Below are 26918 nucleotides of genomic sequence, written 5' to 3'. Positions count from 1 at the left end.
TTTTGACAACCTCCTTCTCTTTTTTAGCCTTGTTTATCCTCTTTCCTTTTAGCACCCTTCCCCTCTCCTCGTCCTCTTTTAGGTTTTCACACCAATTTTTGTTGCCTACTGCTGGCCAGTGCCTGTCCTCCTGGGAAGCACCAGGAAAGCTTTCTGAACCACCTAGAACAAAGCCAAAATGACACCAAGTCAAGGTGGTCTTTGGTGGGCCCCTTCCCCCCAGCGGGAGAGACAGTTCAGGTCTCAGTGTCCTCCTGGTGTCCCTGAGGGCCCTGAACTCCTTGCCGGCTGTTGCTTCCCCCCATCACCCCATCCACAGGACGCCCTATGCCACCCAGGGCAGAGCTCCCCAAAGTGGTGCCTGCTTGCTCCTGGGCATCTGCAGGCATGTCCTCCGGCAACTGCTGGTTCTGTAGGAGGTTCAAAAATGTGTGTCTTTGTTTCTTGGCTTCCCAGTTTTGCCACCTGTAAAGTGGGGTAATAAAAATATTTACTTCATACGAGTGTTGGAATTAAAGAAGCGCTGGGACAGTGCTGGCACCGGCTGGGTGGGATCATGAAATCACTATTTTTGTAGGTCAACAGTGGTCCAATAGTGGCAATTTCATACAGTTCAACCCTATAGTAAGTGCCCAGTTAGTCATTACTATTGTTTTTCTATTTTACTTAATTAAAGTGTTTAATTTGAATGTAACTTGATTTATATTTGGTAATTTTTGTTCAACTTTAAAGCTATTACATTGGCTGGAAGTACAGGAGCTTAATCCTAATTTTCCATCTGTGTATATGTAAGTGGCATTATAATTATTATAATTAGGATTAATTAGTTGACAATGGGGGTAAGAGAGGTTCTGTCTGTGGGACTTTTTCCCCCCTTTAAAGGAGAAAGCATTTTCAAATTTGAGAAATCCTGCTCTAGACCTTCCCCAACCTGCCTCATTAAATTCACCTGCCCTGTGGGTTTTCTGTTTTCCTCCTCACAGTAGGATGCTGGGCTTAGTTTGGGATCAGCTAGAAAACCTGAGAAGAAGCTGTGCTTTTTGATTTCTCCAAACAGAACACGCACTGCGTGAGTGCCTTTCTGAAGGCCGTTCAGCCTCCTGGACAGTACACGGTGCTGAGCCAGTCTCGACCGAAACGAGGAGGCGGATGCCTCCGCAGTTACTCGAGAGGATCGCGAGAGTTCTGTTAGCTAGCAGGCATGTTCTAGGTCTGGGTCAAAATGCTTTCTGTGCGTGTTGTCTCCTCATAGGAATGCTGGGACAAAAACGTTATCATTTCCCCCATTTTGCAGATGAGGAAACTGAGACACAGAGAGATTAAGAGAGCTGCCCATGGTTAACCAGCTAGCAGGAGCAGTCAGAATTCTGGCCTGGCTGGCTCCGGAGCCAGGTCTCTTAGCACGTGCGCCACACTGCTCTCCAGGCGTTTTCTGTTTGTCCTCACAGTGATCCCAGGAGGCAGGCGCAGGGTTTGGGTTCTGCCTGGGCCCGCAGCCGGCCAGCACTGAACATCCTCTCTGCCTTATTACCTGGGCCTGGTCAGCCCTGTGTATGCTGAGTGTGGTTCCGTTGCTGGGCTTGGGTGACCTCCTTTCTAGTCGCAGTGTTCCCACCCTTCTTTGGGTTTCAGGTGAAGTGGTTTCTCTGACCCTTCTTAAAATAATTCTTTAAAAGTCACCTGTTATCTAAAGCTAGAGCCTTTCCCTTGACCTTAATTGCCCCAGGGGCATTCTGGCACTCTTGTTCTTGAGTGGTTTGCCCAGACAGGGCCGGGGGAGGGTCCTGGGGAATGCAGTGATTTGGTTGGCTGATTGTTTTTTCCAGCTCTAATTCCACTTCCCCAGTTTTGAGAAAACCCGTCTTTGCTTATGTGCTGGCTTTCCCTCTCCCCCCCCCCCCCCCCCATTAAAGTAGAATGACAGTATGTACTTTTATTTATTAACTGAACTCCTCTCAGATAAAAAGCAAGATTATTACTAATAATAAAAATGGTTTTTGCATCACTCTAGCCAGGAAGCTGATCCAGTTTATTAGGGAGGATTGTAATTTATGTGTTCTTTTTCTTCCTTAAGAATACATAAATTACTGTCCTAAAATTAGGAACAGGGCCTTGGCATTGGCCCATGCAATCAGGAACCCTGAAGTTTATCCTTCACTAACTTAATGATAAATCCACTTCTGGCTATGATACTTCGGGATTTAACAGCTTTTGTTTTCTGTAATTCCTCTCCCTTCCAGTGTCCTAGTACTGGTATACTTACTTTGTTATTTGTATGAACCTAGACATCTCTTTCTTTATAAAATGTAGTAATAGGTCAAACCTGTTTCTGTTCTTCCTTTCTTTCTTCTTCCAGATGAGTTGCCCTGGTTGGTAGGAAGGATATGGACCTCTTGTTGAGTTTCATTGAGAATGCCTTGTTATCTCCTCCCCAGAGGGCCTAGGCAGTGGTCTGGCTGTCGGGTTACCTGGCTCCTCTACCGGGTGTCCTACAAATACGTGGCCTTGGTTGTAAGACAGCAGCTCCACACCACACCAAGATCATGCTTGGCTAAGTGGTTCAGAGATGCATCTTTTCTCCTTGTGTACTAGACAACACTTCCTCCCATGCACTTAGCAGCCTTTGTGGGGGGTTATAAGAATGACATTAATGATTTTACTAATAGAGTTCCACATTTTGGTTATTAAGTGGGAACTGTTCATAGTAACATGTATAACAGATAAAATTATCTATACCTACTTCATAGAGAATGAAGAAAGAATAAGTGAACAAATGAAAGCAAATACAAGCAAGGACAACTGAGAAAAACTCAGTAATAAGGAGGAAGGGAGAGATACCTCATGTGGCTTTTCAGTATTGGTAGTCAGGAGTCACTTTGGATACCTACAATCATTTCCTTATCTATAAGCAGCTAACACAGTATTTTTTTTCCCCTGTGAAGGCAATTCATTTAGATGCAAACACAAAAAGTTTCTATTATCAAGGACAATCTGCTTTTATTACTAACTCCTACATCTTTGTCTGCCTGAATGAATACCGTGTAAGATCTTACTATATTTGTTTTGCTACAGCAACAGACCTCTGTAGTAACCATTCTTTACAGACACTTGTAAGTGAAGACGGCGCCTTACAAAGGAAGAACCCCTACTTCAATTAGACGGAGTTAGGAGGTTCTTTTGCCTTCACATTCAGGGTGTGGAAATCTTTCCTTCCTCAGAATAACTGTGCTAATTTGACAAGCCAAGGCATAGTTTAGACGGTGAGTTCCAGCAGATCCAAGGAGCCTTTCACAGACGAAACTTCTATGGCCGTGGAGCTCTTGGGAGATGTATCATATGTAGCTCAAGGTATTGGCTGATCAGAAATTTGGAGAATTATTTGCTTTTAAAAACATATTCTTTATTAAATGAGAACACATCAGTTAAGATTTAGTGGTTAGCTATGAAGGAACCCAATGATTAAAAAATATGTACAGCCATAGCATTTTTATGTAAGCTATTCTTTTGATGTTGGCCATTTGAATTTTCTCTTTGATAATTTTTCCCACAATAAGATAGAGCACAGTGTGGCTCTCTCACCCTGTAAGAAATGGTGAAAGTGCTCTCCACACCCATCAAACAAGCAAATACTTTGTTTTTGAACTTAAGTATATCAAGGGCTAAACAGAAACAGTCTTCAAGGCCTTTGGCAAAAAACTTGGTCAGGATTCTTGAAACCATGAGCAAAACCCTACTCCATGCCAGACAGGACATAAGATTTAGTGTGGCTTGGTTCTTCTCGGTCCTTGGATTGTTAATGATTAAAGGTAGGCCATGCTCTTCGTAGTCTCCATCCACTTCCCGACAGTCACAACAGCAGATGATTTAGCCTGTGAGGTGAGAAGGAGAATAATTTGAAGAGAAAAAACAATGATTTGTAAGCTGCAGTGGGCGAGAAAAGAAATCCGGCCTCTTTCCGCCTCCAGTGTTCATGAGGGTTGGGAGAATGAGCACCCTCCAATGTAGACAGCCCAAAGGGAAGTGGTGTGTTCACTGTGAGCCAGACTTCCATCAACACCCCAAACAATAGAAAGAATATTTTATGAGGAGGCTGGAGATGTGAGGGTTGTTTGTTCCACTTGGCTCTCAGAAAGTGGGGGGAGAGGAGGCCGGAGGGGCAGAGAGCCCTTAAGAATGTCCTGAACACGGCAGTGGTCAAACTTGAGGAGGAAGGGTGATTTGGAAGAACTAATATGCCTCAGGGCCTCGAAAACAATCTTCTCTAACACCAAGTAAAGTGGCCCAAAACACCAGGCAATGATTTCTGCCAAGAAAACTTGGCGATTCCACTTCTGGGAATATATCCAAAGAAACCTGAAACACTAATTTGAAAGAATATATGCTTTACTATGTTTACTGCAGTGTTATATACAACAGCCAAGATTTGGAAGCAGCTCAGGTGCCCATTAGTACATGAGCAGATAAAAAAAATCTATGGTACATTTACACAAAGAAATACTATGCGGTCGTTAATAAAAAAAGGAAATCTTACCTTTTAGCGAAAGTATGGATAGACCTGGAGAGTATTATGCTAAGTGAAATAGCCAGTCAGACAAACATAAGTGCCTTATGATTTTACTTATATTTGGAATATGTTGAACAAAATTAACAAACGAAATAGAAGCAGATTCATAGATACAGAGAACAGACTGATGCCTGTCAGAGGGGAGAGAATGGGGGCTGGGTGAAAGAGGTGAAGAGATTGAGCAAAAAATAAACTAACAACACTCATAGACACAGACAAGAGTATGGTGGTTACCAGAGGGAAAGGGCGTGCTGGGTAGGAGAGGCTAAAGTGGAAATAAATGGTGATGGAAGGAGACTTGACTTGGGGTGGTGAACACACAATACAGTGTACAGATGATGTGTTATAGAATTGTACACCTGAAACCTATATAATTTTGTTAACCAATGTTACCACGATAAATTCAAAACAATTTTTTTAAACACTTGGTTATAATAGTATGGAATATCTCCATGGATTCACAGCAAGTAGTGTGTGCTTTATCATTGATGATTACTAGCACTTCTTGGTTTCTGAAGTTTGGGAAACTCTAAATTAGCAGGGGGCAGGCGAATGCACCACTGTAGGTACAGAGTGGATCACCTTCGTATAGTACCAGTGTAGCCCTTCTTTGATCAACATATGGAAGGCATAGGCCTAGTAATCTGAATGTTAAATTCAGAACAGTGTTATTTTGAATACAAGATTAAATCTGTTTGAGATTTAATTCATTTATAACTGTGGTATTGCTTCTGAGAACATTTTTTTCTTCCACATTTTTGCAAGGTCTCTAGGATGAGAATTCCTACAAAAAAATAAAATAAAAACATGACATTCTTAAATGCAGAGAAGCATTTAATAAAAGACACAAAAGCAAAAATTCCTCCAAACTGCCACTCCCTTCCAAGTAAATAAAAAATGGCAGGCAGTAACGGAAATGTGCCCAGTATTTCATTCCTGCCTGGAGAATTCTCTGACTCCAGCCCCTCGCGGCTGTTTGCCCTTCAAAATGCCTTCTTGTCAGTTCTTGAGAACCTTCAAATTGATAGAGGAAGCAACCAGCATACAGCCTACAAGCAGAAGAGAGCTAATACAACATCTTTTAGAAATGTGAATATACTGCTAGGCATACTCAGCCAAACATCCTTCAGGAATTGAAGCAGTTTTGATGCAATTGACCTTTAAATAAAATTGGGACAAGGTAGAAGGCAGCTCTTTCCTATAACTCTAGACTTGTCAAGTGGTTTCAGAAAAAGAAACACATTTTTTGAAGCATTGATTTTGATGGAAATAGATCCTCAACTCAGATTGGGGAGGGATGAACATCTATCTCCCTGTAGGTTGTGGAATGAAACACCAGTGTCCACAAAGTCCTGAAGAGGTAATCTCTGACTAGTTCTCTATTATTAACATTTTTAAAACCAACTCCAACCTTTTAGCTGATAACACTTTAAGAAGTTTTAATGCAACAGCTTATTTGCTACAAAAGAAAATTAGACTAGTGTATGGAACCTTTAGAAGACTCTTGAATTGGTCAGAGCTTGTGGTTGCAAGGGACAGAAAGCCCCCTCAGGAGAGCTTGGGCAAAAGGGGTGTGGATCAGATGGAGGCTGAGGCTGCTGGGGAAAGAGTAACCGTTGGCCGAAAAGGCAAGGGCTGCACATAGGTGGGTCTCTTCATTTCTCATCTCCCTCTACATGGCCAACAAGCTTCATTCTCTTCCTCCTTCTCCACATAGGGAGCAGCATGTCATATGCATCTACCTGAGTTTCACTTCTTGGAGGAGGCTTCTGTGCCAGAAAGTATGGTTATTCTTCTTCAATTCTGGCTTGAAAAATACCCAGAAAGAAAGCTGATTGGCTTGGCTTGAATGAGGTGCCGACAAGAGTAACCTGTAGAAAGGGCCATGTGAGAACATGGTGCTCTTGGATAGTAAGAAATGACAGGTGTCAACAGAAGAGCCAAGCCATAGGAAGGGGGAGTGCAGGGCAGAAGGCATTCCAGATCCCCACTAGGACTATTGTTTCAACTTTGTATTTTGATTGGTAAAGTTGCGGTGGAATGGTATTCTACTTTTAGAGAAGAAAATCATGGCAATAGTTAATTTTCCCACCTTCTGGCATTTGCAGAGATTTCATTTGAGCTACCATTAGCTTCATTCTGCAGGCTAATGAGGGTATTTCAAACTCTGTATTATTTTTCATAGTGGACATCTCTATAGTTTTGCTAGTCCAGCATTTAGTCCTTCTTCTTCAGGTGACAACACCTACATTTAAAAAAATCCTCACCCAAAGATATATTTACTGATTTTAGAGAGAGAGAAAGGGTGGGAGAGAGAAACAGAGAGAGAAAGAAATGTTGATGTGAGAGAGAACACCGATTGGTTGCCTCCCATGTGCACCCCGACCAGGGATTGAACCCCTAACCTTTTGGTGTACAGGATGATGCTCCAGCCAACTGAGCCATCTGGCCAGGGCAACAACTGCATTTTTTTGAGGGGAGGGTGACCAATACTTCCTCTATTCTCAAGGCTTGTGATTTCCATGAAGTTAATACAATGAACTTGTCCCAGTGACATGCTAGTGACCCAGCTCTGACCAATGGGAATGCCACATTCCCCTGGCAGGTCTTGGTCCAAGGATGAACTGCTCTACTTTTTTAGAGCTTTTTCTGGAACAGTTGGAAAATAGGCTGGGAATGATTCTGAGGCAGCTGGCCACAGACTGGGAAGACCTGAATGAGAACAAAGACTAAAGAAAGGGCAAAGCAGAGTGAAGGGATGGAAATTCCTAATAACAGAGTCAAAAGTGTGGCTGCATCCAAACGGGGCAGTCAGGAGAGACAGGAAAACTCTTCACCTTCCCGCCCTCCCCTTAGTTTGGTTACAGCCTGTTTGATTTGGGTTTCTGTGTCTTTCAACCAGTGTGAAAATCGGAGTTGTCTTCATGAGTGGACCTATAATTCCTCGTTAGCTCTCCTGCTCCAGCTCCTCATGATCTGGGTGCACACTGCAGCACACAAATCACCGCCAAACCTAGTGTCACATGGTGGTAACAATCACTTATCTCTCGTGTTTTCTGTGGCTTAGGGGTATGGGAGGGAATCGGCATGGTGGTTCTCACTTAGAGACTCTGAGCAGCTGCAATCAGACAGAGGCTGGAGCTGGCAGAGGGGAGAGAGGGGACTGAGACGGCTGGGGGCCGGGGGCCAGGAGGGCAGCTCTCTCTCTGGAGGAAGTCCCAGTAGCTCTGTGTGGACTGCTTGGCTTCCTCACAACCTGACACTCAAAGCACTCAGACTGTTTACACCGCTTCAGTGTGTGTTCCAGAGCACTGAGAGTAAGTTGAATCACCTTCTATGACCTAGCTTTGAGAGCCACAGTGTCATTTTGCTACACCCTGGTCAGCTGGTCGATAAGGCTGCAACAGAATCAAGAGGCAAAGATGCAGACCCCACCTCTCAATGGAGACAAGTCGAAGAATTTCCAGAAATTGTTTAAAACTGCCCCATAGTATAAGCAGTTCCCACACTGTGAGGAGGTAGTAGGATCAGAATGAAGGATGAAGGTAGACTTAAATACATAAAGTTAAGAGGATATACTTTTAGTTTATCCTTTTGGGAGCTGAATTAATGTTTTAAGTCAAGTCACTATCAAGCCTAGTCTATACATGTTAAAAATTAAGTCAAGATTTGTCATGATCTTTTGGGCTTCAGAATTCCATTTTTCTTTTATCTGTATTTTTTGGACCATAAGATGCACCTAGGTTTTAGAGGAAAATAGGGAAAAATTTTTTGAAGCAAAAGTGGTAAAATATTTAATAAATAACATAATGTTTCACCAATGTAAATGTAAAGAGAACTCAACAGCAGCATCAACAACCCTTATTCCTCCCAAATGGGGGGTGGGGGGATTGCGTCTTATAGTCTGAAAAATTGTATTTCATTGGGCTTTTCAAATTTTAATATGAAAGATTTTAGGATATTGGGTTTCAAATTTTCAGTATATTGGGCTTTTAAATTTTTAATATGAATAGTGTTGAAAAATATTTAGATTTGCATTAGTTCTGTACTTCACAATTATTTACCTATTGATTTAGCATTGAGGTGCCTTTATTTTGCACTTGGCACCTTAGTCAGTGTAGCTTCCAGATGTGTTTAATTGTCTTCCAGTATCCAGTTTAAGGAGTGGGGAGTATTTTATTTTATGGACTCTACAAAACAGCAGTTGGGGTGCAGATTTGATAGACTCAGCCTGGGTTGTGGTCCTATCTACATGGCCTCTCTGACAAGGACAGAGGTCCTCCTTTGTGCTGTCTGGGACCATGGAGTGAAAGAATGCAACTCTTTCAACTTCCTCTCAAGTGAAAGAAGTCTAATAATTTTTTTTTCTGTTGCAGAATGTAGCAAGTAATCCATTGGAATAAAACTAACAGTTGAGTAACTCATGCAAAGGTAATTTAGAGCACAAATTAAATCTGTCAGAGTGGTATTAGATTTGCAAAAGCTCATAAATAACAAATGAAAGGTCACAGAGCTGTGAAAATGAGAATGTACTTCTTCATAAAAAGAGAGCTGTAGTCAGGGGCAGAATCCTCAGTGCATATTCAAATAGCAGCACATAAAACGGAAATGCAGCATCCTTTCTAAATGTCTAGGACAGTCCAAAGGCACAGTGGACTCTAGGGAAAGGCATCAAAATCCTAGAAAAGACTCCTCATATTATCCGAGCATGTCCAGCACCCTCTTTGTGAGGCTTAGGGCTTAAAACTCCATCAACTACTGGGAATATGTACAGAAGAGATACTGCCCCCTCAGCCAAGCCCGTATTTCAGGAACAGCCTAATTGTGAATGCATGCCACTCATTTTTCATTTTTCAGTTCCTAGAAAATACTAATAGAGTGACTAGTGCTTCATGATTTACTGCAAGAATGTAAGCAGTTGGTGATATTAATAAGCATTTCTGCCCATCCAGTTTTTCTCATGGAAAAGAGAGGTGGAAAATCTAGCTTTGGCTATTGCAAAGCACACAAATCCTCTTACTGTGAAGTGTATGTAGATCTTCCTTTTTAGTGCTGTATTGGACTTGGATTTAATAAGGGAACAAAAAATTTACAAATGTAATGTGTGGGCTTCATAAAAAATAAAACTTTTTCAGTGTCAAAGGACACCATCAAGAAAGTGGAAAGTCAGCAAGGAAAGTGGGAGCAAAGATCTGAAAACTATCTGGAAAGGGTCCAGGGTCCATTCTTCCAGCATAGAAAGAACTCTTATAACTCAACAACAGAAGACAATAGCCCAATTAAATGTGGGCAAAGGATTTGAATAGACATTACTCCAAAGAAAATATACAAATGACCACTAAGCACATGAAAACATGCATCATTAGTCACTTGTAAAATACAAATTAAAACCACAGTGAGATACCACTTCACACTAAGATGGATGTAAAAAAATTTAATGAAAATAAATGTTAGTGAAGATGAAGAAATTGGAACACTGATATTTTGCTGATGGGAGTGTGAAATGGTGCAGCTGCCGTGGAAGACTGGCAGTTTTTCAAAAGATTACACATAGAGTTGCCATAAGACCCTCAGGTATATAGCCCAGAAAATTGAAAATGTATATCTACACAAAAACATTTACATGAACATTAATAGTGGTTTATTCACAATAATGCAAAAGTGGAAGCCACCCAATGTCTATCAACTGATGAACGATAGTAAGCATATATCCATACAGTGAAATACAATGCAGCCATAAGAAGGGATGGCATACTGATTCATTCTATAACACAGATGACAGGGGCCAGACACAAAGGGCCATATGTGATTCCATTTACATGAAGTGTTCCCAATAGGCAAATCCATAGTAGTAGAGAGTAGGTTAGTGGTTTCTAAAGAGTGAGGAGAAGATGAAAATGCCTGCTAATGGGTGCAAGATTTCTTTTGGAAGCGATGGAAATGTTCTGGACTAGGTAATGGATCATATTATAAATATACCAAAAATGCTGAACTATATTGTTTTAAAAATGGTGAACTTTATATCAATAGAAATCTATAAAATAAAAATAACAAGCCCTTAACAAAGGTATTTGCAAAGATTAATAACACATACAAATGTAGGGGAGTGAGTTCTTTATGGCGTGAACCTTGGTCAGTGGGGAACAAGAGACAGGAAGCAGCCAGGCAGATAACTTCTCCCTCCTTTCCCCTTCTGCGGACCACACCAAGGGGCAGGTCTTCCTTGCAATTTTCTTTGTGGCTTGAGCAGCATAGGAACCTAGGGTTAGGATCACATTGCTTTATGTTGTGTAGCTTCATATTCTACCCGGCTCACCTCTCTCTCCCTCCCATCTCCCTCCCTTCTTTCAAATAAACTCTTAGCACCTTTACTCCTTGCCCTGGATTCTGCTACAAGGAGCACCTGGACTAAGACACCAAGGGAAGCTCATGGTAGAAGAGGGAAGGAGAGGACATTCTGTCAAATGTGGATTCTATTACTGTGGAAGAGATGTGGGCATTTTTGAGGTCATATTCATGGGCTATAGATAATAAACTGACTTTCCTTTGTAGATAAAAAGTGAAATTATTCTGTCAAACCCATTCTTTGAGAAGCACTATTTCTTAAACTGTTTTCCTCTTCGTAAAAATAAGACATAGTTATCAAAAATTTTCTAAGCATGCAAACTGAAGAAAAAGAACAACATTAAACATATGCAAATTGAGCAAAAAGAAGAACATTATCCAAAATCCTACACCATTTTGGTATCTGTCCTTTCAGTGCCTTTTCTAATCATACATAAACCTAGAAATACTTCGTTTTCAAAGAAAGAATAATTTCTTGAATAAAATATGTTGTGACAATAAAGGCTCAATTACTTGAAGAATCTGGAAATTCTCCACTAAACACACAAAATTCATGGTTAAAAAAAGTAGTCGAATCCCTCAAATTATAAAACTTGCACTAAACAAGCCAGGCCTGGAGAATTAAGCTTGCCCTTTCCTGCAGTGAGTAAAACTGATCACATGTGGTATTTACTTTGTGAGCAACACTGTTCTAGTGCTTGACATATGTTAACTCATTTAACTCTCATGTTGCAGATGAGGAAACTGAGGCACAGAGTGGTTAAGTAACTGGCTCAAGGTTGCAGAGCAAGAAAAAGTTAGAGTGAGTTTTCAAACGCAGGCATCTAGTTCTTCCTCTCTCTATTATGTTGCTCACGTATAGTCAGACATGCTACAAAATGAAGGCTCATGGCTGTGTAGCCATGCTGAGAGATTGCAGTAAGGTGAATTTCAGGTAACATTAAGTAATGCTTAGCTCTTAATGAAAGCACCATGCACAGAGAGACTTTTAAATTAGTAACTGGAAGGAATACTATGGTTAAGAAATGTTTTAATAAAAACATGCCACTTGCATTGTTTGACATACAAGAGGAGACAAAAAAAACCTCTGGAATTATCTTCTGGCGGGTGGGCCCTTTGTAGTACAGGCTTTCCCTACTAGGTGACTGTTCTAGGAACCCATCTCTATGAGTGTACCAGCTGGCGCTGTTGTGAGAGGCTGTGTTGAACTTCAGTGAATTTTTTTTTGAAGATTCTTTCAACACATTTGCCCATTTCATGATGGATGATTTACCAGTGCACCTGCCCACACCGCACTGAGTGTTCAGCTGCTTTTGACAAAAACATCATGACCCCCGTGCCTTACCCTCTTTATTTACCCAATCTCACCCCAAGTGACTTTTTTTTTTGTTTCCCTGGATCAAAAAAGTCCTTAAGGGGAAACATTTACCTATATGGAAGAGATGCAACAAAAAACAGCAGAAACAATCAAAGGCATCAAAATCAACAAATCCAAAAACTGGTTTGAGCAGTGAAAAAAGGTCTCGATAGGTATGTTGCATCAAATTGAGAATACTTGGAAGGTGAATGAAGTTCAAGCATGTCAGAATAAATACACAATTTTTCATAAATGAATTCCAGGGTTTTTTGGGTCCCGCATGTATGGAAGCACTGGTGTGGACATCAAGTTACCACATTAAAATGAATTTAGGTTGACAACTAGTTGATATTTAATGGTAGATTATATTAAAATAAAACTCACACTGAGCCTGCTGCAGACAGTGAGGAGGGCAGTGCTGTGTGCAGTGGAATCTCCATGCAAGGCTGTGCGTGGGAGGGGCTCCTCAGGAGCAGCCTCGCCGGACCAGCCTGGGTGGACGACAAAGCACTGCTGTGTTCTCGTTGAAGAGGAGACAATGTTTGTTTGTCACTCATTGAGGGAAGATATCATTGATATTTGTTTTCTCGTTGTATCGTTCAACCAAGTACCTAGCATGGTGCCCTACACTCCCATTTATTAAGGGATTGGGCAGCCCATTCTCTTCCTGAATGTACGTTTGCCTGGGGAGCCAAACTGTGAACAGGGGATGGGTTGTGAGCATGAAATTGGCCTGCCTGGCATCATCAAACTGCTGCAGGGTAGTAAGAGTTCTACTCTATTTTCTGATGAATTTTCTATTTAAAAAAAAAATGAATACACCAGTCCATCTGGAGTTAATTATAGTGTATTGTCCATTGTTTGGTTTCTGTTAATCTTTTTCACAATTTTTAATCAAGTTATCATAATTTTCTTTAATATTTTTCTCTTCTCTAATTTTGAAAAATTGCTTATATTATGGAAATAGTTGGGTTTGTTTCTGTGCTTTGATTAATATTACTCTGTAGTATATTCTAATAACTGATTAGTTCATCTTGGTTTTCTCTATTGAGTTTTTTTTGTAATATATTTACTCTTGGTCTATTTGTTTTGACAAAATAATTTTAGAGTAATTTTGTTAGCTACTTTGTATTTCCTTTTTATTATATTAAATGGATTGAGGTAACACTGGTTAATAAGATCATATAGACTTCTTGTTATGCTATTTCAAAAAGCTTGTTGAATATTGGTGTTAAGATTGGTAAACAAAATGTCCAAATCATGTGTTTTTTTATCATGTTAAAAATAAAATGATTCAGTTGACCCTTGCATGGGCAATAGAATGATGGTATTTGGAAAACAGAATGTGACTCTACAGGAAAGCAAGAAGTTGGCAAGGCAAAGAGCCATGAATATAAGATGTACAGTCATGTGTATGTTCTAAGGAAGCTGGACCATTCAAACCTAGTAGAAGGTTTGACTGCCTCTTGTTCTCATCGAAAAGGACAGAATCAGAATAGAGGATAGAACGATGATTGCTTAGTGCTACAGTGACACCTTGATCTCCTTTCATCAGTGTCTGTTGATGCGCCACAAAACAATTGTCGGAAGAACACATTTTCATCTAGTGTTGAAAAATGTGGTCTCAGCAGTCAGGCTGCCTGAGTCTGAATCAACTCTTCTATTTGCTGGACTACTGTTTCCTCCAAATGGATGATAATTTATTGATAGATGATTACATATATATATATAAAAGCATATGTATAAATATAAATTTATATATTGTATTTATATGCACACACATTTATATTTACAAATAAAAATACAAAACAGATACAAAATACAAATAAAATGTATATTTATAAATACATATATATTTATATTTATATATATATATATATGACTTCAACAGTGCCTGGCCAATGATGTTACTTACATGAAGGAGATTTTGAGCTAGAAAGGCACTTTTTGGTTTGGAAGAAGCCCATGTCCCTAGATTTCTCTTTTTCCCAAATCCGGAAGTCTACCGGGCAGTCGTTTGCATGGGCAGCATGACCCAGCGAGGCTTCACCCTCGTACCTGGCCTTCACCATCATCAAGGAAATGCTTCTGAGCTTTGTACCTGACTTATTTATTGTTGCATTCTGGCAGCCATCCCCTGGCCTCCTGGCAAAAATAGCTGGATTTCATTAAAATTCAATCTCTCTTGATACCATCTCTGCGGGGTATTAGAGGGGACTGCTACCAATGGAGCTTTAGGGACCTGATTCAGAAGAGATTTGAGCTGGAATTTTCTAAGTGCTCTAAAATTACCGTTTCTCTCCATGTCTACTCACTTCCTTGTGCCCTCGGCTCCCAGCCCTCCTTCTACTATCCCTACAACACGGGACCTCAGCCAAGTCTCCCATGGCTTTTTTGAGCTGGACACTGAGATGAATCTTGCTTCATATTTCAGGTGCGAGTTCCCTCCTGTCGTCTGTCCCAAGTCCTCGCTCCGGGGCGCCCTGCATGAGTGACGCCTCGGTCTGCCATGGACCCTGGCCCTGCCCTGGCCTGGCTCCTGCTCCTGAGCCTGCTGGCTGATTGTCTGAAAGCGGCACAGTCCCGAGACTTCACAGTGAAAGACATTATCTACCTCCACCCTTCAAGTAAGACTCTTCTCTTTGCTATAGAAATATCACCTGACTTAAAGTAAGACATGAGTTGAAAATGGCCAGGAGAAGGCAGTGTTCAGTGCAGGGAAAACCTCTGATGATTTAATTGGGGGGTGCAGGTGCTACCAAACGTGCCTTATGTTTTACCATCACCTTTGTATAGGGTGTTTGTTTTTCGTTTTCAGGCAAATTATTAGGCTTGGTCTCTATGTCCCCTGCACAGTCACTCTGATTCTGAACCCCCTTTCCTTTGATGTGTGCCAGGCTCAGTCAGTTGTCAAAGTGACCCTCCACGTCCCAGGAGGAATGTTTTTGTGGAAGATCAGTCCTTTATAGGGAAGACAATAGCTTGGTCTTCCTGTCTGTGCCTCTCATTCTCAGGTTCAGCATAATTGTGGAATTATCTTCCACAATTTCCTGTTCTCTAACCCTTTTAGTTTCCTGTGTTTAAGAATTACCTGGAGAGAGCATAATAATGCACATGCACGACAATTTCTTTGCCTGAGTGTCTGACAGCGTAGCTGCCTAGGGCTGTACCTGTGGTTTCTAACTTTTAGCAAGAATTTCAGGTGCTTCTGCTGCTGATGTTCTAAGGATCACACTTGTATCACACAGGCCCTTTTGCTTCCTCTTTCACTTTCATCTCTGTATTTATTTATCCTGCTCTTAGTTTTGTTTGGATTCTCTTCTGGATTGGCCCTGTGGTGGTGAGAGCTGGGTATATTGTGTGTGGTTTGACCTTTTAGCATTTGTCCTGAGTACATTCCTATTTTGAAATATTCTGTTCCATGAACATTTTTTGTGTATCTTGTGTGTTGGCATTGTGATAGGCATGAAAGACATAAAAGCAAATAAAACCTAGTCCTTGTGCTTGAGGATCTTAGAAACTACAAGGTGGAGGACTCCTTTAATATCACGCAGTTAGACTATTTCACTTCTGCATGGTCTGGTTTAGATGAGAGGCGGGCCGGGAAATTCACAGGGGCAGTCCCATCAGCCCAACCGTGGGCCAGCAACTAGCTCAGCTGCGGCATAGCCTCCTGACTGGAAATAAATGTCCTGACCCTGGGAAGATTAACTCAAAGAATGCATACAAAGCACTTAGCACTAAATGTGAGCCATAGTAAATTCCAGACAAATGTTAGGGGATTCTTTTAAAATGTTGATTTCCACATTTCTAATGTGGGTAAAACAATTATGCTGTTGTTGTTATTGGCTTAGATGGTAAACTGAGGATGCTGAAAATACTTTACTCTAATTTTTCAATACCAAATATGCTTTTGACAAACAGCAAAGAGTTTCTTTAGATTATTGCTGCTGTACTCGCTCCTCAGTATAGTCTTCTACCTGCTGGTGAATTGTATTGGAAGCTTATCTGGCTGCCTGTTTTTGCAGGGTTGTTTATTTTAGTAAAATTCATGAAAAGAAGGTATTTTGATACTTGCTCTGTTTTCTAGGATTGCATTTTGTTTTTTCTCTCCAAATATTTGTGCTTTTTTAAAATTAGACTTGGTGAACAACACCTAGAGTTCAGTCTCCTAGGTTTGATTGCCAAGATTTTCAACTTCTGGTGGACTCTTTGTCTACTTCAGTGACCGACTCAGAAGTCACCGGGCCACATGATAGGCCCACACCTGGCTTTCTCTGAGGCTGTGTTGTATACAGGGTGGGAAGGAAAACTGATGGGAGTGGAATTAAGGGAACATAAATAACACACACACACACACACACACACACACACACACACACACACACACTGCTTCTGCCTCACCAGTTTGGGGGATTCATGCCCAGATGAGTGGGCCCCTATTTGGAAAGTCAATTTCAGAATGGGATCCTTGAAGGTTAAGTTCTGCTTGTGTGACCTATGTTAATTAAATAAAGCCATAGCTTAAATAAAAAGAATTCACCATATCGAAAGAATTGGTGGGGTTTCTGGTAGGATTTTGAAACATGGAGATGGATGGAAGAAGCCATTCCTAAGCGAGATGGATGGTTCATAGACAATTCACCGGCAGGTCTGATCTGAGCTCTGTTTTGGAGCCTCTGTGACTGGTCAGGGGACTGGAAGTTCTTGCTGGGTTAAAGTTACTATCAATGGGTCCTATGTGGCTAGAATTGTATTTACTCTGCCCATTTTAAAGCAGAGTTAACTTCACATTGCTGTGCTCTATTTCAGAGGTTTCTGGAGTTTATTTGGTTGTTTTAACACTTTGATTTTTCAAATGGTCGTGGTCCTCTGCCCCTAGCAGCACCCACTGGACCATGTTTGATGGAGCAATCTCTACAAATGAGCAGGTTTCTGTAGAATAGACTATAAAAAATATATGAGGGAAGTGTGGACTTACAATATTTTTATCTTGAATTATTAATATAGCTGCCTCAGTATGTAGATGAAGGCACAAACAGCTTTCTTGGGGTCAGTGAGTGAGCCAGATTCTGTGAAAGTTAGATACAGCTGGGAACCTGCCCAGGGAGAAATTACGGCAATGCTGGAGATGTGAGAAGACATACAGGTGTTCTGCACCAGACAAACATAAACTCATTTCTGCTGGGCCCCAACAGCCCTCAGAGATGCTAAGTGGGGTGAGACTGGAACCCAGGTTGGGAAAGCTCAGCCTCCCATGACCAATCTCCTTTGCTCTCTAATTCCCGAATCTTTGAAGTTTCTAAGCCCTTGAAAGAAAGAAACATGGCTTCCAAACTTGAGACTCTGTCCTCAATAACATCCTTTTCAATAATCTGTGGGTTTTTTTTATGTGATAAATGATGAATTTCTTCCCAGCCTATGAGTAAAGTACTAAAGCCTAATACGTCCTTTAAACAGGAGTTAGTGTTAAGGGAAATGGAGCTTCTTACTTGGTTGTTAGATGTGATATGACTTCAATGTCTTCTTGGCCTCCATTCCTTTCCTTGCGATATAAATCTGTCCTGAGATTCTCACTTGTCCTCTGGTTGCACATTCCGGGTCTTTCCTGCAGACCAGAGCACTATATCCCCACAGGGCACTTGCTTGTGCCTAGATAGGGAGCCAACAAAATGTTTTAATCATTCTCTAGACATTGCATACATTTTAGGGAGTAGGGGGACTTTCTAGAAAGGCAGCAGAAAATACATTTCTATTAAAAATATGTCCACAGTATTAAAATTACACTGACAACATTTTGTAGCCAAGTGGTCTGAGAGGTAGGTCAATTTATTAGATTTCTAAAAAATTTGTGTTTGCATTCAGTTTCCAGAAACAATGGAAATTAAATTTGGCAAGGATAAAAAAAAACGTTGATTGCACTACACAGAAGCATACATTTTAAAACAAGATTCTCTTCTCACCACGGTTTTGGTAACTGAAGGCCCTTGTCCAGGCAAAAGTTCCAAGAGAAGGAAACAAAGACGAAATCCTTTCTGATGCCTTGCAAATGAATTATGGTCGGCTGAGCTGTGGCTGACCATGAGAGTTAATGGGCAGATTGTGTTACAGGAAGTAACTGGGCACTTTGGCATTTCTTTTTTTTTCTTTACAATCACCTTCTCTTGAGGGACCAAGGACTTATGCCCTGAAATACAGAGTCCTAAGCTTATTAACTCTGTGATCAAGAGCCAAATTAGATTTATTCACAGCTGGGGCCACAACAATGTGGAACTCTGCTTGCTCCCTAATGCTTTGAAGTATCAAAGGAAAAACAGAACATCTCTTAGAAATCTCTTTCCAGTCCTTTAAAAAAGGCACTTATCAGATGCAGTATCAATTAACAAGTTACTGGAGATAGTTGTTCAATTGTGGACCTCATTTTTGGCTAAATATTTCCAGGGGGAAGAATTTAACCATTACTTGGTATTGTGCTATAATTATCAGCTTAAAGCTGAGTCTGTCTGCAGAGAGTTGTCACTGAAAAGGGTCTGGTTATTCACTGGTAAGTACTGTCTGCCAGGATGTAAGTTCAAGTTCATGTAAGCAGATATTAGGATATCACTGTTGAGAATACACACAGATATGAAGTTGTAGATTTAAAAATAAAACTCACTGAGAATGAGATAATTTGGTTAATTGTTGTTGATACGTGCTGATAAACACATTCAGAGATAAAATGATTTGAAACAAGGCTTCATTATGCTACCTTAGTGTTTTAGTTTGTATTCCTGTCTAAATTTTGATATACTTTGGGCTAATTTCAGTCCATTCCTACTTGTGTAAGAAATGAAAGTATTTAATTTAATGTGTCACTAGTATTGCAAAGGATAATTTTGAAGAGTCTATTAAATAATCCAAATTTGAAAACACTATAATTCATTAGTGCCAGGTTCAGAAAGTTTATTTTTGGAATGGCTGGAGTGTCAATCTTCATTCAAAGTTCTTAATTTATCTCTTTGATGGGAAAGTTCTCAGGAATAATTAACCCAACATTCCAGCTAAAAGTTTTACTGGCTTCAGTGACAGAAAGATAAAATTGGATACTCTAGCAAATTAATCATGCAAGCTGACATGCTGTGGGTAGCTTGTAGACATGAACCTTGGTGTATATTATCATTTTTGACAAATGCTATTCTTTGATAAATAGTTTGATCTGTTTTTTAAAACTCCTACTCTGGTAATTCTACTTCAAAAATTTACAAACTAGACTCTCAACTTAAATTAACCCACCTCTCTAGGTACTGGGTTGTGGAGATATAAAAATTATTTGTGTGTAGTTTTATAAAATAGTTTACTTCTGTTGCATATAGTTATACACGGGGAAAAGATGTTCCCTCCTAGTGAAATTTCTTCACTGGGAATGAAATGGAATGGAATTAGGATGTCTAAGTTGCTTTTCATTCTTGTTTTCTAAGATGATCTGTTACTCACTCTCATTCTGTTTATGGATTTGAGTTATCAATTACTTGGAGGAACATAGAACTCTCACATGGGCCCATAAAAAGGTCCAGCTACCTGCCTTTTTTAAACAATAGTTTATAACTTTTGGTCTTGCCTATTTTCAGAGTCAGCTCTGTGAGCTATTGCAAGCTAGTGCAAAGATGGGCAGCTATTCTAGGCAAGGTGAAAATCAAAGTTATATCTGGCCCATAATTCTGGCCTTAAGTTGCTGCCTCTTCATTTATTTTTGATAACATACTTAATTGGTTCCATGTGGGCAAAGCAATTTACCCTGAGATGATTATTTCCGCCAGTGTGATATGCAGGCTCAGCCATCTGCAAGAGAGAACAGTTGGCTTCTGCAGATGAAGTGTTTGAGTGTTTGCAGCTTTCCAAGAGGCCAGGTAATTTTACAAATTAAACACACACACATTCACATGTCCTGTTTATGAAAGGCAAAACTCTAAGCAGCAAAGCAAGCAAATGATTAGAACTAAGCAGCAAGTAAAAGCTCATCAGTAGATCGGACAGAGATAACCTGGCCGGATATTCCTTGTGGATCCTTGTCCTTAAATGCTAACAAGGCCCCGTGTGTGGGCACTCCATGGCAATTGACCGTCGTGGGACCCCTACCTGCCTGAGCACAAATGCGAGGCAGAGAATCCGAGTGTCTGGAGGACAGAGAATACAAGTATCAGAAGACAGGAAAAGGCAACTCGGGGTGAGGAGAGGGGGGGCTGGAGCTGGAAGCCTATAGCGCATCCATGTCCCCAGATGCCCTCAGCGTGCTGTCCCCAGCGTGCTGTCCCATGGACGTTGGACATGGGCCTGCGAGGCACCTTAGGAGAATCACCTCTGCACAGGCAGTGTATATTTTAGCAATGGACACTTTCTTTTTTCTTACCACCTGCAGGGATTCTTAACCATGTTAGGTCCAAGAACATAAAAATATAGATTAAAGTAAAGAAATTGCCACCTTTGTCGGTACAAAATGCTTAAATATCAGGAAGTATTTTATGATTGAATCTAATATTTGTATTTACGTGTTGACCTGTTTACATAAGTTGACACATAAAACTAAATCATTGGAAATTCAGAGTGCCTTTTTTAATTGAAAATTTTATTGAGATAACTATAGATTCATAAGCAGTTGTAAGAAATAATAAAGATTCCATGTACACTTTACCCAGTTACCCCCAATGGGAATATTTTGAAAAGCTGGACTGATATCACAACCAGGTTACTGACTGGTTTCATTCAGACGTCCCCAGTTTTACTCAGAGTCATTTGTGTGCGTATGTGTGTGTCGAGTTCTACGTAATTTTACCGCATATGCAGGTTCGTGTATTTACAACCAAATCAAGACACTAAGCAGTTTCGGTAGCACAAGTGTTCCTCCCGTTGGCCTCACTCCACGCTCCCTCTGAACCTGCCCCTGCTGCTCCCGCCCCACCCTGGCCGCCACTCGCCTTCCCTCCATTTCTCAAATTTCTCATTTAAAAAATGTTACATGGAGTAAATAGCACATATAATATATAAGCTTTTGGGATTGACTCTTTCACTCAGCATAATTCCCTGGAAATTCATCCAAGTTGTTAATTTATTGATATTTCATTGTCAGTGCTGACTGCTAGTCCCTGGTCTGGATGCACTGTGGTTTGTTCCCTTTCACCCACTGAAGGGCGTCTGGGTGGAACCCAGTTTCTGTCTGTTACAAATCAAGTTGGTGTGAATATTTGTGTACAAACTTTTGTGTGAATACAAGTTTTAATTTCTCAGAGATAAACCAAGAATGCAGTTGCTGAGTCATCTGGTACTTGCATGTTTGCTTTTTAAAAACACTAGCAGGCTGTTTTGAGAATCCTCTTTTAAAATTTACAATGTCTAACTTCACAATGCAGGATTCTACACTTAGTTTAAAAAATTAATCTTTTTTTCTTGGTCTTTTTTTGCAGCCACACCATATCCTGGTGGATTTAAGTGTTTCACCTGTGAAAAGGCAGCAGACAATTATGAGTGCAACCGATGGGCTCCAGACATCTACTGCCCTCGAGGTAAACTCTCAGGAGGTGGACTGGCGCCCCCAGAGCTGTTCGTGAGTGCAGGGACCTGTTTACCTTGATGCTTGTGTAGAAGGGAGCATGCTTACGGTATCAGTAGCTTCTCTTGCCTAAGGCTATTAGTATAGTAGATTGCTCATACCACACCCATAATTTATAATCCAAGATACTCAGAGTCCTAAATGGATCCATAGGATTGCTCCCTTTCTCGTGAAGCTCCAGAAACAGTGAGTGATACTCACCCCCAGGCCCAGTCACACGCAGGATAGGAAGAGAACAACCAGCCTATAATCCACTCTGTCCACTCTTTGAAGTACTAGTCTTGCACAGTAACTTCCTTTTGTAAAGTATGAATCGATGTTCATATAAAGATTCCATTTATTACATATCTTGCCAGAGGCTTCTATCCTGAGACTGCATGAAAGCCAGAATTCTAAATGTGATCATTGCATAAATAAAAACCCTGACCTTGAAGTTCTCTTTGAAGGATGAGATGGATGCCCAATTGAAGCCTGAAATTTTGACCCAAAGGCCCATTTCAAAATGAAGTAGATGTTTCATGGTCATATTTCTTTTATTTGAGTGAATTAAAAAGATGGTTATATTTGGCTGCCGAGTCACTGTTGATTGGTGAGTCTATTTTTGGAAGAAAATCGGTTCATGGGATGGGGAGATGATGGGGACGGGCATTTTATTAACAAATACTTACTGGTTTGAGCCAGTAGTTAAGTGGGCTTGACTGCTGATCTAATTCAGTTAAAATCACTGAACACACCCATACCAAAGTTACTATTTTTTAACATGATGCAAGAGTTCTCATACAGCCCTGGCTGGCGTAGCTCAGTGGATTGAGTGCGGGCTGGGAACCAAAGTGTCCCAGGTTCGATTCCCAGCCAGGGTACATTCCTGGGTTGCAGGCCATAACCCCCAGCAACCGCACATTGATGTTTCTCTCTCTCTCTCTCTCTCTCTCTCCCTCTCTCTCTCTCTCTCTCTTCCCTCCCTAAAAATAAAATAAATAAATAAAATCTTAAAAAAAAAAAAAGAGTTCTCATACGGACCCCAGTGAAAGGCAGTGTTATGGAGGACTGGGCCCTGGGAGAGCTGGAAACTGTAGTGAAGAGACAGAGTGTCAGCCACCTAAGCCACTACTGTTGAATCCATGAGTCCTCACCTGGACTGCCCAGTAGTAGTAACTCCTGTGGGCCTTTTCAAAATCGGGGGAATCTGTGCCCTGCCTACACACCAGTGGTTCTCACACTTAAGCATGACCAGCGTTTCCTAGAGAGCTTCTTAAAACACAGATTTCTTCCCCTACCCTTGCCCTCCCTCCTTCTGAGTTTCTGATTCAGGAAGTCTGAGATGGGGCCTGAGAAACTGTGTTTCTGGAGAGTGCCCAGGTGATGCAGAAGTGGCTGGGCTCAAGACCACACATTAAGTACCACAGCTCTACACAAATTGAGCCAGCGTCTCTGCACAGTGTGTTTATGTATCCCACGTACTTCTCATGAACAGCAGGGGCAAGAACCACTGGGAGCTCCTCTCCCCACTTATAGAAAATGTAACACAGTATTGTCATCTCTATATGTCTCTTGTTTACTTTGAGGTAGAGATGCTAAAGGGAAATGGCATAGGGAGGAGAAAAATATGGAGACACTAAAGACCAGCTTAATCATAAGCTGGCTGTGCAGCCACCCCGGGAGTCAGAGATGAGTCCCGCCTGTGTTGCCTTCTGCTGTCACTTGCTCATGTTCTCTAGAATTCCACCACAGAATGAACATTTGGGTAGGCTGCTGATGGACCTGCTGAAACTACCGCTTCTCAAACTTGGCAACACATTCAAATCATGCAGTCAAATTTTAAAAACACTGATGCCTGGATCATTCCCAGGGACTCACATTTAAATGGTGCAGAGTGTGGTTGAGCATAAGAAGTTTCCAAAGTTTCCCCATGGTTCTCGTAGGGAGTGACATTTAAGAACCAGCAGTGACTCTGAACTAAAATAGGATGATTTGCTTGTGTAGCAAAAAACTTTTGGGCTGGTTGCTGTTGGGACAAAGCTGACAGGTTAGCTGTTCCACGCAGAGCTGCTGCACAGGAAGTGTGACGGTGCTTCTCTCAGCATTGCCTCAACAGGGATGGTGAGAAGAACAGGAGGCATTGTGAACCGGGGCTCTCTCCAGCTTTGGGCCTCAGTGCAGCAAGGCCCCGGCCCAGTCTGATGGTGTACACGTGTATCCTTGTCATGGAGGAAAAAGCAGGTGGCTGAGGAAGGTCTATCTTTATAGTTTCTTTTCAGGTCAAAATCTATCTTTTCAAAGTACAGATACACAAAAGTATCATTTATGCAATTTCTCCTTGCCCCTTTTTCCTCTTCTTCTTTTATCTTCTTGTCCTTAAATTTATAGGGATAAATGGAAAGTGCTGCCTTGAGGTTTGTGATGCAGAACACAGGCCCTTTGGGGGATTAAGCAGTGAAAAATAGGAATCAGGTTTCTTCCTTGAAGGAGTGTGCAGCTTAGCTGGGGAGATAAGATCAGAATATATCAAATATCAAAAATAGCGGGACAAAGGCAAGTGCCCAATTAAATGCTGTGGGAGTTTAAGGGAAGATCTTCTGTTTTCGGGCTGCGGTGGCCGGTGATAGCATCCTGGGTTAAGGAGAGGGCAACAGCCCTACAAGTGGGTAGGGGAGGTGGAAGATGGAAGAGGAAGTGTCTTCCGGAAGTCACTCAGAGCAAAGACGTGAGGACCCAGTTCCCTGAATGTGCTCTGTGGACGGGGAGACGCCTGAACTGGGTGTAGCAACCAGTTTATATCAGAGAATGTGGGAACAAATAGGGGAGCCAGGTTATTTTTGTGGGAACTTGAACATCAGGTAAGGAGTGCAGACTTCCTGACTGGTCCCACTGCCCATCAGCCATTTATCCTTCCTTCTAGATTTTCTCCAGAGTTTTTAAACAATGAAAATAGTGTCAAGTATTCTTAGATTAAAATATAAAATGTGTCTAATGGCTAAAAACTACTGATTAATCCTAGATTCGTTTTTTTTCTGTTTATTATGAGTTTGTTTGAAGCAGCTATAGGACTACCAACAGGCTTAGCAAGGGCAGCTCAGTAGCTGCTCTGGGAAAAGCATGCCAGCTTCCTGCAGCATTCCTGGTTTTTTGCTTGTTTATTTTATGGCATGTTTAACTAGATTTTAATTATTACATGATGTGAAAATAACTTGGTGAAAGTGAAGAAACCATTTTATGCTAGTATTTAATCTTATCTCAATGGGGTAAGCCCATGCCCCAAATTGCTTAGGGGAATGCCTGAATTTCAAGAATGTTTGAAAGCTCACAGTCACATGGATGATCCATGTAGAGACATACTGTATTTTAGCAGCTGAGTTAAAGCTTGATTACAAATTCAACAGACTGGTTGTGTACCATCATTTGGTCAAATAAACATCAAGAAAGGCTTCCCCTAACTAGAATCACTGTGACAAGCGGTGGTGGCATCAGCCCGTCCCTCCTAGCTAGCTCAGGTTCATTGTCACTCTCAACTTTCGAAATATGTGTTATGTGAGTACTGCCTCCTCCGTGACTTGGTTATTGCCTCCGGCACTTACAGATGCCTGGTACCACACTCCCTCCCTAGACATGAGAATTTGAGATGCCCTTCATAGCTGATCATGTCGCTTCACTTGCTAGACTTCTGTTTAGTCTTTAGTCCCTGAGCACTTTCTTTGCAATAACCTAAATTTCATCAACTGCTCATTATAACTCTGTGCAATTTACTTGACTTAGTGAATCAGAATGGGAAAGGATCTTGAGGTTGTGTCATACAAGGGACCAGTTGAAAGAACTGGTAAAGGGAAACAAGAGTTGAATGTCATGCACTCACATCCATGCGTTCTTTTGCCTGTGACTTTTGTCTGTGCTGCAAGTGAACAGCTCCTTGAGAGAGGGGGACCATGTAAGTGTTCAGGAGCCTCTGGAATGAAATGTCAAGTCAAAAACTGTTTTTAAAAAGGCTTGTTCTGTAGAGGCTACCTAAGGCTCAAGGATGTAATGTTCCTTTTTAATTATGAAGTGCAGATGTCTCCCTCTAAGGCAAATCCTTCATTTGAAATGATTGCTGATATAAAATCAGACCAAGAGAAATCTTGAAATGGAGGGACATGGATCCTTTCGGTTCCAGCTTCTCTGCTGCTCACTGTTTTTCTGTGACAGTGAAGAAAAGCCTGGGCATGCCCCCTGATGACTCTTGCTATGTCGATTATCTGGAATAAACTGGAAGAATAAATGTGTCCCCCAGCTCCACTGAAGACAGGCCCATGGTCACACATTTTTAGGAAAGGTTCTTTATTGCTGACATTTTTTTCAGATAGAGACCAAAGTAAGACAAACAACCCTTTGGTTTTACTTTACCCACAGGTGGATTTTTGTCTCTTCTAGCCACCCTTACACCCAGAATTAGCCCTTCAAGGCTTCTACCCTTCTACAGTGTCTCTATTATAGCTCTAAACCCCAGGAGGACCCCAGGCCTTGCAGCTTTTATTGTTCCTGAGTTGACACCCCCAACTCATCCCAGGGTAGAGAAAGCAGTGTTGGTCCCTGGGATTCCCCTTGCTTTCTGGAGAGTTCATTCATACGTTTATAGAAGCGTTTGGTTGTGTGTTATTCAGCACTCTTGCTGCTGTGTAACGCGCTGATGTTCAGATGTTCTATGTTGTCATATTGCTAAATGGAAGTCTCAGACTTCCTCCTTTTTATGCAGTTAAAATGGTGTTATTAAAGTGTAATATACATATGAGAAAGTTACTAGATCACAAGTGCAGAGCTCATTGACTTTTCACAAAATGCACGCGCTGTGTGTTTGCACCCATGTCAAGCAGTTGAACCCCAGAAGGCCACTGGAGACCTGGTCATTACACCCACCTCCCAAAGGTAACACAGTTTCGACTATTGTCATTGACCTTTGTATAAATGGCATCACACAGAACATACTCCTTTCTTTCCCACATTATATATGTTTCTTTGAGCAGCAAAATCATTCTTTCTGACAGATGAATTGTAGATTATTACATGGCTATATGAAACTTCATCTCTTCTACTGTTGA

At 41.2% G+C, this 26918-nt stretch overlaps 1 protein-coding gene across 1 annotated transcript in view; it reads left to right on the top strand.

Moving 5' to 3' along the window:
• Positions 1-26918, top strand: part of LYPD6 (LY6/PLAUR domain containing 6) — a 119749-nt gene that overhangs the window by 80114 nt on the left and 12717 nt on the right. The window contains exons 2-3 of the mRNA XM_028510690.2: positions 14701-14893; positions 21704-21802. Of these exons, the coding sequence (XP_028366491.1) occupies positions 14776-14893; positions 21704-21802 (217 nt within the window). The 5' untranslated portion in view covers positions 14701-14775. The remainder of the gene's footprint in view (positions 1-14700; positions 14894-21703; positions 21803-26918) is intronic.

Source organism: Phyllostomus discolor, chromosome 4 (genome assembly GCF_004126475.2).
Source record: "Phyllostomus discolor isolate MPI-MPIP mPhyDis1 chromosome 4, mPhyDis1.pri.v3, whole genome shotgun sequence".
NCBI lineage: Eukaryota > Metazoa > Chordata > Mammalia > Chiroptera > Phyllostomidae > Phyllostomus > Phyllostomus discolor.
This window is presented reverse-complemented; position numbering and strand designations above follow the sequence as displayed.